General features: G+C 44.5%; 1 protein-coding gene across 6 annotated transcripts in view; it reads right to left on the bottom strand.

Annotated features, from left to right (window-relative positions):
- The window catches only part of NVL (nuclear VCP like), a 99,732-nt gene that overhangs the window by 16,197 nt on the left and 64,929 nt on the right, over positions 1 to 18,606 (bottom strand). For 5 of the 6 annotated variants that reach the window (XM_082704507.1, XM_082704504.1, XM_082704505.1 and 2 more), the window contains one exon: positions 13,849 to 13,955. The exons of the other annotated variant lie outside the window; for it this stretch is intronic. In XM_082704507.1, coding sequence (XP_082560633.1) covers positions 13,849 to 13,955 — 107 coding nt within the window. The remainder of the gene's footprint in view (positions 1 to 13,848; positions 13,956 to 18,606) is intronic. 6 annotated transcript variants of the gene reach the window in all.

Below are 18,606 nucleotides of genomic sequence, written 5' to 3'. Positions count from 1 at the left end.
AGGCAGACAGAATGGCAAGCAGAGGCAGAGGGAGAAGCAGGCTCCCTGCTGAGCAAGGAGCCCGATGTGGGACTCGATCCCAGGATGCTGGGATCATGACCCGAGCCAAAGGTAGCTGCTAAACCAACTGAGCCACCCAGGCGTCCCCCAACAGCATTTTTCATAGAACTAGGACACACAATCCTAAAATTTGTGTGGAACCACAAAAGACCCCAAAGAGTGAAGCAATCTTGGAAAAGCAAAGCTGGAGGCATCATGATTCTGGACTTCATGTTATATTACAGAGCTGTAGTGATCAAGACAGTATGGTATGGGCACAAAAACAAACACAGAGAGCAGTGCAACAGAACAGAAAACCCAGGGATGGACCCACAACTCTATGGTCAACTAATCTTCAACAAAGCAGGAAAGAACATCCAATGGGGAAAAGACAATCTCTTCAGTCAATGGTGCTGGGAAAACCTGGGCAGCTACATGCAGAAGAATGAGTCTAGACCACTTTCCTATACCATACACACACACAAAAAGACTCAAAATGGATTCAAGACCTAATTGTGAGACCTGAAACCATAAAACAGCTAGAAGAGAACATAGGCAGTAATGTCTCTGATATCGGCCATAGCAATGTTCTTCTAGATAGGTCTCCAGAGGCAAGGAAAATACAAGCAAAATAAATTACTAGGGCTTCATCAAAATAAAAAGCTTCTGCAGAGAAAGGAAATGATCAACCAAAGTACCTGTTTTGTTCATGTTTATGTTCAGTTACTTGTTGATCAAGGTAAACTACTAAATAGCATAAGGTATTTGCTTATGACATATCTGATAAAGGGTTAGTGTCCAAATTATACAAAGAACTGATACAACTCAACACCCAAAAACCAAATAATCAAATTAAAATCTTAATTATTCTTGGGGTGCAGGCGGCTCAGTTGGTTAAGCATCTGCCCTCAGCTCAGGTCATGATCTCAGGGTCCGTGATAGAGCCCCGCTTTGGGCTCCCTGCTCAGCGGGGAGCCTGCTTCTCCCTCTCCCTCTGCCTGCTGCTCCACCTGCTTGCGCTCTCTAACAAATACATAACTAAAATCCTAAAAAAAAAAAAAAAAGTGTCCTTAAAAACAAAGGTTCCCAAACCAAATAAAGAGAATGGGACTCCTATTTTAACTGGCGTGCAGAAGCCTCCAAAATGCTTCAAAATTCCAAAATAGCTATCCTCAAAGACCACCTGCTTGCGCTCTCTAACAAATACATAACTAAAATCCTAAAAAAAAAAAAAAAAAGTGTCCTTAAAAACAAAGGTTCCCAAACCAAATAAAGAGAATGGGACTCCTATTTTAACTGGCGTGCAGAAGCCTCCAAAATGCTTCAAAATTCCAAAATAGCTATCCTCAAAGACCTGTGCCTAAGGTTAATGGAAACTGAAAAGGAGAGGCAACTAATACAAAAGACTGTACGATGTCACTATTCTGCTCAGCACTCCTCCTTCCAGCACTCCTCCTTCTAGCACTCCTCAGCGTCAACCCCTTTGCACTGAGAGGTCACTATCAAATAGGCTTCTTTTCAAACAAGGCCACCCACAGTCAGAGCCACAGCCATCCTCCTCAGGCAGCTTTCAATCCTTGGTCAAAAGTCAAATTCAAGGTCACAGCTAAAAAATTTCCTAAGCTCAGGGAGGATCCTGGAAGGCTTCTACACTTGAGTTCTGTGGTAAGATTAATGGGTTGATAAGAAGGCAGAAAACAGGATAAGAGGCCAAAGACCTGACTTGGAAAGACTATGGAACAAAAGCCAACAAGACCTGCCAAAGTAGTGCCTGCACATACACCCTGTCATCCCCCCTCCCCACCCCGCCAAGAGAGAGGGCTCCCACTGGGCAGTCCCAGAGCTGGCAAGGCTCCCAGAGATGTGGGAGTGGGCTGTGACCTCACTCCAGAAACAGCCAGGGAACCAGAATCAAAATTAACGAAAACCTTATCAAAGTCTGGGGGATACCAGAGCCACACCTCTGCCCGAAGCTGTATGGAGCCTGCAGACGGGATCCTGGGAAACAGAACAGCCACCAGAGGTGAACACTCCCACGAGAGTCCGCCCTCCCAGCCCTTTGTCTGTATCATCCAGCAGAAAGAGATCGAACTTTTGCACCCTCTCTGGTGACGTCACTTAAGTCCAAGGGGTGGTTCAATATTGCCAGAAATATTTACTGTTTGTCCCAGCTACAAACAAACTACAAACTGACAAAGTATTTAAAAAGATTGTTTCAGTACTTGGTCAAACTGGAAGCTGATACTCAGAGCCTGATAGGAATGTTTTTTTTCAGCCCTCCCCTCTGAGCTAAGCTAAGCCAATGTCACCAGACGGAAGGAAAGGCCTTCTGTAGGGTTTGGGGAAGGATTCCTAAAACCCTTAAAAAATATAAAACCCAACCCAAATATCTGGAGCTTTTACCAACCCTCCAGTTCACATGATCTAGGATAATCTTTGGTGACTAAAACTACTTCTGGTTTGTTGGTTTAATTAAAACAGCCACGTCTTTGGAGTTATTAACACTAAATATAATGAAATGTCTTTTCCACTCGGGCTTACTAATCAAGTAAGTTCCTGTTACCTATTACAAAATCGGTTGCCCCCAAAACTAACTTGAAATGACTTTGTGTCCAAAGTCAGTGAAATTTTCCTAAGGAATCAAAGCACAACTGTTAAGAACAAATGATTTAAATAGATGTAAATGAGAAGAATCTCTAGGTGAAATTTTCAGCAAATAGTTCCCAAAGATCTTCTGGTTACCCAAAACCTTAAAGTTTTATTAATTAGTTAAATGATGAGTTCAGTGTTCAATGTCTAAATTCAATGTCTAGATCATCCGCAAATGAAATACTGAAACATCATTTACACCAGGTTCATCTACATTTGGTTTCCTTTGCGGAGTAGCAAAAGATATTTGGATCTGTTAGAAAACATGTTTTGTGTCACCCAAAAGTTTACTGTGAGAAAACACATTTCTAGAAAATATGAACAATATTCGTAAATTTGACAAGGCACAGAACGGACAGTCCACAATTGCTTACTTCTTAATTTTCATTACAAATTAAGGTTTTTAAGAGTTGAAAAAGAATTTTACAGGTGATCAAGGTGAATAACATCAAATACCTTTATGGGTTAAAGAAGCTTTAGTACCAATATTGTACTTAGGTAGAACTAAACCTTAATTTTCTCTCATCTGCAGAAGGACGAGTTTCCTTGGATTACTGGCCTGCCCTTTTTTTTTTTTTTTTTTTAAAGATTTTATTTATTTATTTGACAGAGAGAGATCACAAGTAGGCAGAGAGGCAGGCAGAGATGGGGGGGGGGAGCAGGCTCCCTGCTGAGCAGAGAGCCCAATGTGGGGCTCAATCCCAGGACCCTGAGATCATGACCTGAGCCGAAGGCAGAGGCTTTAACCCACTGAGCCACCCAGGCACCCTGGTTTGCTCTTAAATAAGAAATTATAGGGGCACCTGGGTGGCTCAGTCAGTTGAGCGTCTGACTCTTGATTTCGGCTCAGGTCCTGATCTCAGGGTTGGGAAGACTGAGTCCCACGTCAGGCTCTATGCTAATGGAATCTGACTGGGATTCTGTCTCCCTCTCCCTCTGCTCCTCCCCCCTCAAAAAAATGGGGGGAAATTACAAAAGGATTTAATTTTCGATATTTGCCTGAGAGGTATTTAAGTGTCACCATGTTTAAGAAGGTAACTAGAAGTTTCACAATGGTTACCTTGTGAACACCTTGTGATACTACTCAAGTGTTTTAAACCTTTGATACTTTTGACAAACTTGGCAATTTCAAATCTTAAATGAAGTCTTTTTAACTTAGAGCTAATTCTGAAATTGACTGAAGGGCCCCTAGAACATCTCCAAAGATTTCTTCTCTCCTTATGAAGAGGGAGATGTCAAATGACGGCTTACTTGCTATGTTGTCATGGCGGGGGGGCCCTGTGGGGTACCAGCCTTGTTTATGGAGTACTGTGTGGGTATGTGACTCTCGCAGAAATGACATGAGACTCCCAGAATCTGGTACGTCCAGTATAATGTTACCATCGTCTTCCCAGTTGTCATTTGAAAATTCTGTTACACAATCAACCAAATCTCCTGTCAATCCCATCATAATGGACTCTAATTGATCTTTAACAATGGAGGTTTTTTTAAGTTGTCTGTCATTTACAGAGTTATTGTGTTAGTTGGATGCTTTTGCAATAATGTTCCTGCCAAAGTGGGTCACCTTCAAGGAGTTTCATGGAAAACCCTCGGGCAAATACAGGTTTCCAGTAACTTCATAAAAATGAATGGCGCAATCGCTTCTCAGCCTTTTGGCTAAGATCCAGTGTAAAAATTGCGCAAGAATTTCTGGAACTGAAGGCAAAAACCTGGATTCATACAGAACAAGAATTAATAACACGGGGCTGAATAAACTAAGGATTACAGTTTTTACAACTCTTGCCAGAAGCGCTGCTGGTTCTTTAATATTTTATTTTTCCTCATCTGAGGAACTATAGATGACTTAACAGCAGTTTGGAAAAGGCTTTATAAACAAAGGTGAAACATTTACTTTTCTCCCAGCCTGATACCCCTAAAATTCAAAAATGAAGGTAACTGTAGAGAAACGCTCATTCGTACCTTTGTCCATATTCCGTTCTAGTCTTGTTAACTGCCGCTGAGGCTTTGTGACTAGACCTGTGACTAGACCGGGTCCTGAACTGTTTCCTCAATCATCTGCCCATGACTCTCCACAGTAACATTTCTGGTTTACCCACCACTATGGATCAGAATCACTACGAACAAAGACTGCCTTCCAGCCCCCGTGGACGGCCTCATGCCAGGCGCCCCTCCCAGGCAGGTGGCCCTCCTGAGGCAGAAGGCCTTCAGAGTTCAGGGTTTTGACTTTGCATAAGCAGCACACAGCTGAAGAACGTCACCTGACATCTGGTCTGCCGCAGCTGGAGACCTCAAGTCAAAGTGATGGGCAGAGGAGCAGGCCACAGGTGGACTGCTTCCTCCTAAGTCCCCAGAGGAAACCTTCACACTTCAACTAACCACAAAACCCTTTCTTCTTTTCCCTCTGCCCTGGCATTGGCCAAAAAGGTAGTGGGAGAGGGGCGGGTAATCCAACTTCCAATTGACTGTTGGACCTGCCATCATACTCCTGCCTCAGTTTCTTTTGAACAAATTCAGCCCCTCTCTACTGTGCCTGATTCTCTGAGCCCTGGGTCCATTCTCCTGTCTCTGATTAACAGCCCTATGATCCAGCAATTGTAGTAGTGGGTATTTACCTACAGAATACAAAAATACTAATTCAAAGGGATAAACACAGCAGGCATAACCTGAATAAAACAGTCCATGTGGTCTATAGACCCTTAAATTTCCCTGGACTCTGTGGCTGTAGCAGAAAGCCCTCATGATTCAAACTTAGCTCCCTCTGGCAGGTCCCAGGTTTCCTGAAATGGGTAGGAATAAAAGTATATGCAGCTAAGATCAGGAACCTCTCCTTAACTCTTGAAAATATTACCAAATCTGTTCCTACAGCAAAGCTATTCAACAAAAACCCATAGACTCTGGCCAAAGTTGACTCTGACGGTAGCATCACACTTGATTTTATAAAAAGAGGAGGTGTCCACGCTGTGGCCAAGACCGTGTGCCCCACACTTCTGGGGAAGCTGAAACTCAGCAACATAAAGTCATCGAACAGGCCACTTGACTTACAAAAAGTAATTCCTTCAACAGGGTCTTTCTCTGACTAGATTTTGATTGGTGTGGGTCTTGGGACCATGGCTCCAAAGTGCACCTAAAGTGCACTGGGAACTGTTCTGCTTATAATAACCAGAGCTGGCTCCCTAGCATGCTGTATGCCCTCAAAAGCTTCAGATGCATGTTTACGGTCACTAAGAACCCAGCCCACAAGCTCCCCAGGAACAGAGTTAGAAATGGGACTAAGGCAATGACCCACTAAGCAGCAGTGAGCCTGAAGTCATGACCTGTCCTTACCACAGAGCATCAGCAAACACTGAGACCTTCGAAGACCAAGAGGGGAGGGGTGCCAGGGCCGTACATTTTTATCACATCCTCAGGTAGGCTGAAGGTAGGACCAAAAGTGGGAGAATTGTTAAAAAGGAGACAAGGCCATGAACAGAATCAGTTGTGCCAAGTCCCAGTCAGCAAACCGAGACTTAACACCCAACCCAACTGCAGGTGTAGCCTCTCCCAGAAGGTCACATCACCTTCAGCCCCTGGGTCTGGAACTCCTGGTCTACAGCAACGAGGAAACCCAACAAAGGGAGGGATCCTTCAGCCCCAGGTCTCCACCAGGAAGACTGAAGGAAGGGGACCTTCAGCCCCGGGTCCTCACCAGCAAGGGAACCTTCTGACGCAAGGAAGGTATCAGCTGCGGGTCTCTGTCAGTGAGGGGATCCTCTGACCAGCAGGTCCAAACTAGTGAGACAATCCCCCCACACTCTGCAACAGACCCTTCTGACCCCTTATGGAGGTAACTTGGTGTGAAATGACATATTCCTTCCTAATACACTTCCTGTCCCATCTCCTTTCTGCCTTAAAAAAAATCTTTCTTTTCCTACAACTCTTCGGAGCTCCTTTCTACCTGCTGGATGGTATGCTGCTGATTCATGAACTGAAGAATTATGCCAATCTGATCTTTAAATTACTCGGTTCAACTGTACAGTTTAAGAAGAACACTGTAAAAGTACTAATGGCAAAGAACTGTACACTTCACAATGGTTAAAATGTAGGCAGTAATGTCTCTGACACTTGCCGTAGAAACATTTCTAGATCTGTCTCCTCCGGCAAGGGAAAGCCAAGGGAAATTACATTACTACATGAAGATAAAATCGCCTGTACAGCAAAGGAACCATCAACAAAATGACAAGATAACCTACCGAATGGGAGGTAACTGCAAATGATATATCTGATATGTCAAAATACATAAATACATAAAGAACTTTATACAACTTAACACCAAAAAACCCCTAATAATCCTATTAAAATGGGCAGAAGACATGAACAGACACTTCTCCAAAGAAGACAAGAGAGATAACCAACAAACACATGAAAAGATGTTCATCGTCACTGATCACCAGGTTAGTGCAGATCAAAACCGCAGGGAGATCCCACCTCACATATGTCAAAGTGGCTAAAATCAACAACACAAGACACAACAGGTGTTGGGGAGGACATGGAGAAAGGGGAACCCTTGAGCACTGTTGGTGGGAATGTAAACTGGTGCAGCTGCTCTGGAAAACAGTAGGGAAGGTTCTCAAAAAATTACAAATAAAACTACCCTACAATCCAGCAACTGCACTACTGGGTATTTACCTAAGAATAGAAAAACACTAATTCAAAGAGACACGTGCACCCCGATGTTTATAGCTGCATTATCTATAACAGCCAAGATATGGCAGCAGCCCCGCTGTCCACTGAGTGAGGAAGGGATTAAGATGTGGTATAATAAAATAGTACTCAGCCATAAAAAAGAATGAAATCTTGCCATTTGAAATGACATGGGTGGAGCTACAGAGTATAATGGTAAGTGAAATAAATCCATCAGAGAAAGACAAATACGATATGATTTCACTTGTATATGGGATTTAAGAAAGAAAACAAGTGAAAAAAGTGGAAAAAAGGAAAGAGAGAGAGAGAGGTAAACCAAGAAACAAACTCTTCACTGTGGAGAACACACTGATGGTCACCAGAGGGGGTGGGTGTGTAGGGGAGTGGGTGATGTAACGGATGGGAATTGAAGAATGCTCCTGTCCTGATGAGCACCGGCTGTCACATGGAAGTGTTGAATCACTATAGTGTGTGTTGGGATCTAATATTACATTATGTTAATTATACTTCAATTAAAAAGATGGTTAAAATGGTAAATTTAAGTTAAACATATTTTATCACAAGTAAGAAAAAGAAGTTAGGACCCCTTTACAATTATTCCTAGAATTCTGAATAAGCACAGATGTTACAGAACAGGGGTTCAAAAGTATTTTGTCTTATACCATTACTTTTCTTTCTTTTTTTACTTACTTTCAAGACTATTATTTATTTATTAGAGAGAGCGAGTGCATGCGTGCATGAGTCGGGGGGTAGGCAAAAGGGGGAGAAGCACACTCCCCACTGAGCAGGGAGCCCGATGTGGGACTCGATCCCAGCATTCCGGGATTATGACCTTAGCCGAAGATAGATGCTTAACCCGCTGACTGAGCCACCCAGGTGCCCCCCGCTTTTTTTGTTTTTTTAAAAGATCTATTTATTTGAGAGAGAGAGAGAGCAAGCACACGCAGAAGGAAAGGAAGAGGGAGAGAATCCCAAGCAGACTCCTGCTGAACACAGAGGGTGATGCAGAGCTCAAGCTCATGAGCCTGAGATCACAACCTGAATTGTGACAAGAGTTGGATGCTCAACTGAATGAGCCACACAGGCGCCCCTATAATTTTTATTTCAATGATGACATCTATATTTAATCACAGAAACCTGTCCTTTGTCATATAATAAACTCTGGAATCAGAATGTTATCTATTTACATAGTTGATCGTAAAGAAATAAAGGAAGGAAAATTAATATCACCTTACCACGATAACATGGTAATTGTTAGTTTGGAGTTTCTTGCCAATCTTTGGACTTACCCATGGAAGGGTACCCCTCTGTATCCTGCTCATCACTAAACTGGAAACAACAGCTAAACATTCCAAATGCCTGGAACACTGTTACGAGGTTCACAGACATTGCCTATTATACCTGATATTCTTAGCTCATGAAAATTTAATGTTTCTAGATGAGATTTTAAGATATATTTTAGTCTTCTGGGACACACTGTAAAAAAAAAAAAAACAAATGGGGAATTTTGAGTCTTTTAGTGGGATTTACTGCTATTTTAAAGGCTATGTATTATCTCAAAGCACTTGGCAGACATTTTGTTTTAATTACATTTATTAAGGAAGAAATAGAAGTTTAAAAAAATTCCCTTTGTCCAAGGGGCTTTTGGTGATAAACATCTTTCTATCACATTATTACCAAACATACCAAGTAAGTAATTTGTTATTGCTAAAGTTCTCTTAAGAAACAGATTCCAAGGGCACCTGGGCGGCTCAGTGGGTTAAAGCCTCTGCCTTCAGCTCAGGTCATGATTCCAGAGTCTTGGGATCTAGCCCCGCATCGGGCTTTCTGTTTAGCAGGGAGCCTGCTTCCTCTCCCCCCACCGCCTACTTGTGATCTGTCTGTCAAATAAATTAATAAAATCTTAAAAAGAAAGAAAGAAAGAAAGAGACTCCAAGGGAAGCCTGGGTGGCTCAGTGGTTGAGCGTCTGCCTTGGGCTCAGGTCATGATCCCAGGGTCCTGGGATCGAATTCCCCATCGGGCTCCTTGCTCGGCAGGGAGCCTGCCTCTCCCTCTGCCTGTGCTCTCTCTCTCTGACAAATAAATAAATAAAATCTTAAAAAAGAAAGAAACAGACTAAAAGATACTGAGAAGTTGCTTTCACCTATGAGTGTTTTCAGACTTCTAGGACCAAGATGAGAGAATTTTACTGTCCTCTCCCCCTACAATTTCACATATCAGTAAGAGAAGAGGAAACTGTATATATAACAATCTGGGGAACTGGAGTAAAAGTCTAGCAAACTTTAGCACCGAAAGGGTAAACACTGAAAATGCCACTTTTCCTCAGTCCAGGCAGGCGGTCTGACTGTGTTCTCTTCTGGCAATCGGAGGTTCTGCATCCTGTCCCTCTGCCAGCTCTGGCTCTAGCTATCAACATAGACCGTGAACAGAACATTCGAGGAGGAGGGGAGATTGGGGAGAAGAGTGGGGAGAAGAGAGGAAGGGGAGAGGAGGGTGGAGGCGGGAGAGTGCGTGCCGCAGGATGATCCGCCCTCTGCCCTGCAGGCAGGTGCCCAGGCACTGGTTGAGAACTTTCCCTCTGCGGTTCTGTGTGTGAGGCTCCAAGGCTCCCGCGGAAGCACACAGCACACGCTTAACTGAAGCAAAAATACCCACTAGGGTCAAAGAGGACACCGCCGAAAGCCCTCCTTTGCCTTTATCCCTGACAGATGCTGAGAACTGACCACAAACAGCCCAAACCATAGTGCTACAGAAAGCCGCTTTTTTAAAAAATTATTTTTAAGATTTTTTATTTATTTATTTGACAGAGAGAGATGACAAGCAGGCAGAGAGGCAGGCAGAGAGACAGAGGAGGAAGCAGGCTCCCTGCTGAGCAGACAGCCCCATGCGGGGCTCGATCCCAGGACCATGGATTTATGACCTGAGCCGAAGGCAGCGGCTTAACCCACTGAGCCACCCAGGCGCCCCCAGAAAGCTGCTTTTAAAGTCACACTGATTTTCCTATTAAAATGTCTTTCTCTGTCTTTTCATTCCATATTCCCAGCTTGTGTGTAGAAGTTGCCCAAAGGACGGCTGTCTCTAATTCTACACTCTTCCTCCTAAATCTCCATATTTACGCCAGTTAAATGGTTCTTTAACCACCCCCCACTATATGCTCGCAGGAGATCGTCTGGAAATACAAGGCTGGGATTGACACAGGATGGGGCCTGAGACTGTTGAGGGGTTCACTGTCACCTGAGAACGTCCACACTCACAGCCAGCTGGTGGTGTTCCCCTGTTGAACACACACGACGTCACAGAACATGGACATCAACAAACAGTGACCTGCATCATGATGTCTGTGCGCAGACAGTGCAGTGTCCAAGCAACCAGACCCCTGTCCCACTGACACACGTGACAGCTGCTTCTTCAGCAATCTGTCCCCGTGGCCCAGCCTTCCTTCCAGGTGAGACTGAAGACACCCAATCATAACAGTATGGCCACCTTAAAGTGACCTGGAACAAAGGCCCCTGCACCCTCCCCAAACCTGAGACCATAAACCACTAAACCCACGGAGCCAAATGCCCACAGCTCTCCCCACGCAGCTGGTCCAACAACGTGTGGGGCTGGTGGATGGACCAAACCTGACCACACGGACGAAGCCCTGTAACGCCACCCCTGGGTCGCCCAGTGCCCATATGTCAGTGGACTTTCTTCTTCACATAGCTGAAACCCCTGGGCGGTTCAGCCCCTCTACTGCCTCCATGCCGCAGGAATGAATGGGCCTGTGTTGTTTTGTAAGCATGCGTGTCACCCTCTGGTCTAGGAGACGTGCTCCTCAGAGAAGAGGAGGGTTTCCCGTCCTCAGCAAGCCCACACCATCAGGAGCACATACTTCCCACGCACAGCATTCTATTACCTTCTTTTCTCAATAACTTTGCCTTTGAGGTGGGGTGCTTTTACCCAACTCTGAGGGCTAATAACTGCGGCAAATGGCACTGGGATTATAGCTAAAGGACGTGTCAGGCTGTCCCATGGTGCTGAGCAGCCCACAGAGGAAAACACAAGGGAAACAGCCATCGGTCATCACTGTGGGTCCAAATGTGGGCGGCCCTGAGCACCCACAGCACCCGTCAGGCAGGCCTCCTCCGGTCCGTGCCTGTATTTAGTTCTCGCCCAGGGGCAAGAGTGGAAGGATTTTTCAGCCACCAGAACTACCGGGAGTTCATGGAAACAAATTAGGAGCACGTGCACATGCTTGTCTGTCTGTGTTTGTACACACACACTTTAAACAGAGCAAACAATGCCTCAGAGACAGCTCCGGGAAGGAGCCCAGGACAGGGACAAAATGCTGCGTGCACTTGTCACAGAACCCGCTGGCCACAGAGACCCAAGGACACATGTGACAGCAGGGCTATGTGGCTGTGGCTCTGCGGACGTCCTGGCTCGGGTACTTCGTGCTGTGGGGCTACTTGGCATACCATCACCCCCACCTGGGCCCCAAACGAGTGTCCCCAGATGCTGCCCGCGAGGTGGGCTGTTGGGAGTCAGATTGCCCTGGGTCAAAAGCCCTGGACCAAAGCCATGTGTCTTCATGTCTCTGACAGGAAGCCATGCTGGTGGCGGCTAGAGGGCTCTCCTGACCTCCCAGACTCGAGCTGACTCTCGCCAGGAGACTGACCAAGCTACCAGAACCTCCTCCTTCCCAGACTCTCACCCACTCAGTGGTCCAAACAGAGTTTCTCCTGCTCTGCCTTTGCCCCTCAACTCTACAGTCATCCAGCATCCTATTTGTTCACACCAGACCCAGTTCTCACACATGTTCTTTTTGCTGTGCCGGACATGGCTTTGCGTCTGGCGTACCTCCCTTCACAGCTTCTGGCTTCACTTCCTCCAAGCAGTCTTCCAGACATCTCTCACTGGGGCCTCCACCCAGAAGGCTGGTCCCCCTTGCACCCCTATGTCCCCTCGTACCCCCTCCTTTGGAAGGTAGCAGCGGACACTCACTGCTTTATGCAGTTTTAGGTAATGAAAGCCTGGAATCTTCCCCTGCCATTACAGAAAGAGGAATTTTAAATGGAATACCCTACACACGTGTAAGGTTTAACGTTTACTAGTAGCAACCAAATAAAGGCATGAACCATTTTGTCCCACTCTTGGTTTCAGCTCAGCTTGTGATCTCAGGGTCGTGAGACTGAGTCCTGCTCAGCATGAAGTCTGTTTAAGACTCTCCCTCTCCATCTGCTCCCTCACCCCTACTCTCAAACAAACAAACAAACAAAAAATCTTAAAACAAAAATGAGAGTTGGGAAAAAAAAAAAAAGAATGGTTCTGCTGCTTACTGGTTTTCCTGATCTTTTTACATTTTTAACACTTAGGGTGCTATTTTAGGAAATAATATCATTTATGGAGAAAAACATTTACTGGAGGTCTGATAACTGTTTTAGCTTTGCCTTTTTTTAAATTAAAGAAAGTTGGGGCACCTGGGTGTCTCAGTTGTTAAGCATCAGCCTTTGGCTTAGGTCATAATCCCGGGTCCTGGGATCGAGCCCCACATTGGGTTCCCTGCTCAATGAGAAGTCTGCTTCCCCCTCTCTCATTCCCCCCCTTGTGTTCCCTCTCTTGCTGTCTTTCGCTTTGTCAAATAAATAAAATCGTAAAAAAAAGATTAAAAAAATGTCAATGCACATTATTTTTGTAGCCATACAATTTAGGGTGATTTGCTTTCTTCTTTGTATTTTGTCCATGTTGTTTATTATTTTTATAACAATAGCAACATGAATACTATACAGGCATCATAAAGCTGGCGTGCACCAGACTGGCTGGCTCAGCTTATAGAGTGTTGACCCTTCATCTTGGGGTCAGGAGTTCAAGGCTCATGTCAGGTGTAGTTTACTTAAAATAAAGGAGAGGGATCCTGGGTGGTGCAGCTGATTGAGCGCCCGATTCCTGGTTTCAGCTCAGGTCATGATCTCAGAGTTATGGGACTCAGCCCTACATCAGGCTCTGCGCTCAGTGCAATTGGCCTGAGATTCTCTCCCTCTAGCCCTCCCCCAACGCACTCACATTCTCTCTCACAAATAAATAAAATCTTAAAAAAAAAAGTTGGCCTATACAAACATGGAGGACAGATTCAACACTGTGATTGAGACTCAGTTTCCGTGGATATTTATAACAGGCCTGTATCTATTCACTTCTCAGCTACAAAAGTTTCTATTCCATTTAAAATTCCTCTAAGGGCAATTTCTCTAAAATAACAATCAAAGATTCAAAAGAACAAAAAAGTATGATTAGAGTAAAATCTCAAATACATCAGTCAAGCATTTAACTCTAAATATCCCTTTTATTTTAAGCAAATAAAATGAATGGACAGTCTCTTCAATTATTTAAACCATTCACTTTTTCTTTGGGAGACACAGGCTGAACAAATATTTAAAACTACAGATACCTGTGTGTAAAAGGACAGAAACACATGAAACCATGCCATTTCCTTTACTCACTTTTGTAATGGTTTTTAGGATGGCCAGACGGTCTGCGGGAGGTGGCAAACCCACAAACAGTGTTTTGTCCAGGCGTCCAGGGCGCAGGATCGCAGGGTCAATGATGTCTAGAGAAGATGGGAGGGTGAAGTCTTCAATAAATTAAATATAATCTTTACAAAAATATAATTAACATGAGATGTGGGAAGACGACTTTTTAAAAAGAAAAAATTGATAAATTAGACCTTATTAAAATTAAAATTCCTCCTTCAAAAGAGTATATCCTTCAAAAAAGTCCAGCCCATGTTTCTGCCCAAACCCGTGAGCCATCAAAGTTCTCTGGGTCAGATGAGGACCCGCCATAGGAGCCTGGGATTCCGGCAGGGGGACCTCCCATTACCCTATCCTCAGGGGCCAAATGTCACAACCTCTGACTGGCCTCATCTCTGATCTTCCCCTCTCTGGGACCCACTGCAATGCCCCTAGGGTTATCTTCTAAAACACCTGCCGACCACTTGCTGTGGCAGAACCAAGCCCGTATCTCTCACCACAGGAGGAAGGCCCTAAAGGACCCGATCCTCCCATCCTAGTTCCCTCTCTCCTCAGTCTCCCCAACTCCCACACCCCCTGACCAGACCTCTCTCTCTCTCCATTCCCTAAACAACCTAGAAGCCTCAAGCCTTCTTCTCTTTGCTCTCAGTGGTTCCTTTCTCCAAAATACTTTCTTCCTCAGACACATAGTGGGATTCTCAAACAATAGCTTCCTCCAGGAAGCCTTCCCAGAGTCCCCCAGAAGAAACTCTTGCCCTTGTTTGTCCTCACGAGACTCTTGGTAGCAGGAGCAGAGAGCAAGCTCCAAACTCTGCCTGACACTGAAGTTCATTAGGTACATTCCTGATTCCTCCGTGAAGAGGCCCTCAACCATTCCAGAGAGGCTTCACGTAGCTCACTATGATAAGACCCTTGTTCACGCACAAGTGCACCTATAAATAATGGGTCTCGTGTTTTCTAATGAACACACTCAGACTTAACCATTAATTTATTCCATAAAGAGGTAGAGTTCTTTCTAGCTGAAATTCTGATTCTGTTACTTTTGTTCTTCAGTTCCCTTGGGGAAGCTAAATACTTAATTCAGTGATCTTTTGATGTTAAACACAATATTGGACTTTCTCTTGAGATGCTAGGATATACTACTTGGAAGTAAGGAAGAAAAGGAAAGTTGATTGCATAACCCCTGCAGCATGATGATAGAGTGCTATCCCACAGGCCTGAGCGCCCTCTTACCCTATAGGGCGAAGGACCCCACACACTCAGGTCTCAGGAAACCTCTGCAATTTAAAAACTTACTGAGGACTGCATTGTGGCCTTTCCCTGCTGCTCTTCCCTGACACCCTTAGTCCCCAGGCAGCCACTCATTGGTTCTATCACTACAGGTTAGTTCATATTTTCTAGAATTTTATAGATGTGTAAGCACGCTCTATGTACTCTGCTTTCTTTTACTCAACAGAACTGTTTTCAGGTTCCCCTAAGTTCTTGCGTGCCTCAGTACTTGATTCTTCCTTTATGGTTGGGGAGTATTGCAGCTATGCCTCGATTTATTCTTCCATTGCTCTGCTGATCACCATTTGGTTTCCAGTTCTGGAGCACTCATGTACCAGTCTTGGTGTGTTTCCCTTGCTAAGTGTGGGATGCAGAGCAGTATGGCTACATCCCACCACAGTGGTAGCCTGAAATTTAAAAACACCAACAAACTGTTTTCCAGACTAGCTGTGCCAGTTGACATTCCCCTCCTTGCCAATACTTGGTATAGTCGTTTTCATTTTAGATAGTTATTCTAAGGTTTGTAGCGGGATCTCACTAGCATCTCCCTGAGGGCTAATGAGGCCGAGCACATTTTCAGGTCTATCTGCTGCCTGTATACTCATGACAGGGAAGGGTCTGTGCAGTGTTCAGCCAATTTTTAATATTCTTCAGTTGCTGAGTTTTGAGAATCCATTCTACGTTCCAGATATAAATCCTTGACCACATATACACTTTGTAAGTATTTTTTCCTAGTCAGTGTAGTTTTGGCCTTGTGTTCACTCAGTGGCATCTTGTGAAGAGCAGTTCAATTTATCTTTTTGCTCTAAAAGATTGTGCTTTTGGTGTCACACCTAAGCAATCTTCACTTAATCCATGGTAGGAAACATTTCTCTCCTGTTTTCTTCCTGGAATTTTACAGCTGTGAGTTGTCACTGATCTTTGATCCATTTTGACTTAATTTTTACGTGTGGTAATAAGTGTGTGTTAAAGGTGATTTTTCTTGCATATGACTTTTTTTTTTTTTTTAAGATTTTATTTATTTATTTGACAGAGAGAGAGAGACAGTGAGAGAGGGAATACAAGCAGGGGAAGTGGGAGAGGGAGAAGCAGGCTTCCTGTAGAGTAGGGAGCCCGATGTGGGGCTCGATCCCAGGGTGCTGGGATCATGACCTGAGCTGAAGGCCAACGCTTAACAAATGAGCCACGCAGGCGCCCCATCTTTTCTTTATTAAAGATTTTATTAACTGGGCACCTGGGTAGTTCAGTGGGTTAAAGCCTCTGCCTTCGGCTCAGGTCATGATCCCAGTTCTGGAATCAAGCCCCGCATCAGCCTCTCTGCTCTGCTCAGAAGGAAGCCTGCTACCCACCCACCAACCACCAACCTCTGCCACTTGTGATCTATCTGTCAAATAAATAAAGAAGATCTTTAAAGAAAAAAAAAAAAAGATTTTACTTACTTGAAAGACAGAGAGTACACAAGTGGGGTGGGTGAGGGGCAGAGGGAGAAGCAGACTCCCTGCTGAGCAGGGACAACCTCCCCTACCTCAGCCAATGCAGGGCTTGATCCCAAGACCCTGGGATCATGTCCTGAGCCGAAGGCAGATGCTTAACTGACTAAGCCACCCAGGCACCCCTTGCACACGGATATCTGATTGTTCCAGCACTTTGTTGAAAAGGCTATTCTTTGTCCACTGCGTGGCTTTTGTGTATGAGTTTTTCAAAGATTTTTATTTATTGATTTATTTGAGAGAGAGAGAGAGAGAGGTAAGAGCAAGCATGCGTGCTCATGGTGGGGAGGTGGTGAGGAGCAGAGGGAGAGAGACAAGTAGACCCACCACTGACCACAAAGCCGGACATGAGACTCAATTTCATGACCCCAAGATAATGACCTGAGCTGAAACCAAGAGTCAGACATGTAACCAACTGAGACACCCAGGCGCCCTTGCATGACCTTCATGTTTTTAAGAACTCAATTATTTCAATACATGGAGCAATATTTTTAGATCCTACCATGTTTCAGTGATGTGTAAATCTGTGGTTATGCCAGTATCACATGGTAAAACATATTTTAACTTAAGAATACAAGTGGATCTTAAAGCCAGATCTGCAAGCTCAAAAGTAATCCTGGTCTAATAATCCCAATTATGATGAGCAAACATTCGTAGGAGGCGCCTGGGTGGCTTAGTCAGTGAAGCATCTGTCTTTGGCTCAGGTCATGATCACAGGGTCTGGGATCGAGTCCCACATTGGGCTCCCTGCTCAGTGAGGAGTTTGCTTCTCCCTCTGCCTGCCTGTGACCTTGTGCTAGGCAGTGATTTTTTAAAAGATATGGCATGACAACAAAAGTGCATGTGCTTTAAAAAAATTAATAAATTGGACTTCACCAAAATTTAAAATGAAAAGACAACCCACAGACTGGGAGAAAACATATGCAAGTCACATATCTGGTATACACTCCTAACTAAAATAATTAAAAGTCTTACCACTCCATGACAAGGCATAACCCAAGTGAAAAGAAGATACACTACAGTGAAATACTACCTCATACTAGAATGGTTATGCCCAGAAAGAAAGACATAAGAAGTGTTGGCGAGGATGTGGAGAAATCGTAATGCTCACACACTGCTTTGTTACAATTGCTAGCAGGATGTAAAATACTGCGGACAAGTCTGGCTGTTTCTTGAAATGGTAAACACAGTCACCACGTGGCCCAGCAATCCCACTCCTGGGTATCTACCCCACAGAAATTTTAATATATATCCCCACACAAAAATTTGTACCTGGATGTCTACAGCAGTATTATCACAAGCCCCCAAGTGGAAACAACCTAAATGTCCACTGACTGGCGAATGAATCAAATGTCGTATACCCACACAAGGGACCATTATCCGGCAAGAGGGACTAAGTATTGGTACGTGCTAGCTATGGTCTGTAACAGGGGATGCTAGGTAAAGGCAGGTGGACTTGACAGCTCTATCACATAAGTGAGCCAGGACAGGGAAGCCTACATAGGCAGAAGTGCTGGAGGTGGGGGAAGGATGGCGAGTAATGGCCAACAACAGATTGCTTTTTAGGGTGATAGAAATGTTCTAAAATCAGATGGTTGGGATGGCCATAGGAGTCTATAAATACACTCAATACCAATGAATCTTGTAAAGTTATCTGAATCTGGTAAAGTTAACGCTATGTCACCTCTCAATCAAGCGGATTTCCTTACAAACTGGATCCATCCTCAGGCTAATGAGACCGTGAATAATGTGTTGAGTGAAAAGTATTACAAGGTGGGTCAGCCTTCATGAAAGAAAAGTAGGCCTCTTCTTACAATTCACTAAACAAACACTTCCTGGGTTCTCTCATGTACCAGGTTCCTGTGACGCAGCAGAAGTGAGGCTGGGCCTAAGTCATCTTTAAAAGGGAAGTACTGGGGCACCTGGGTGGCTCAGTGGGTTAACCCTCTGCCTTTGGTTCAGGTCATGA

Source organism: Mustela nivalis (genome assembly GCF_964662115.1).
Source record: "Mustela nivalis genome assembly, chromosome: 16".
NCBI classification, from domain to species: Eukaryota; Metazoa; Chordata; class Mammalia; order Carnivora; family Mustelidae; genus Mustela; species Mustela nivalis.
Note: the sequence above shows the minus strand (reverse complement) of the source record. Positions and strands in the feature narration are given on the sequence as shown.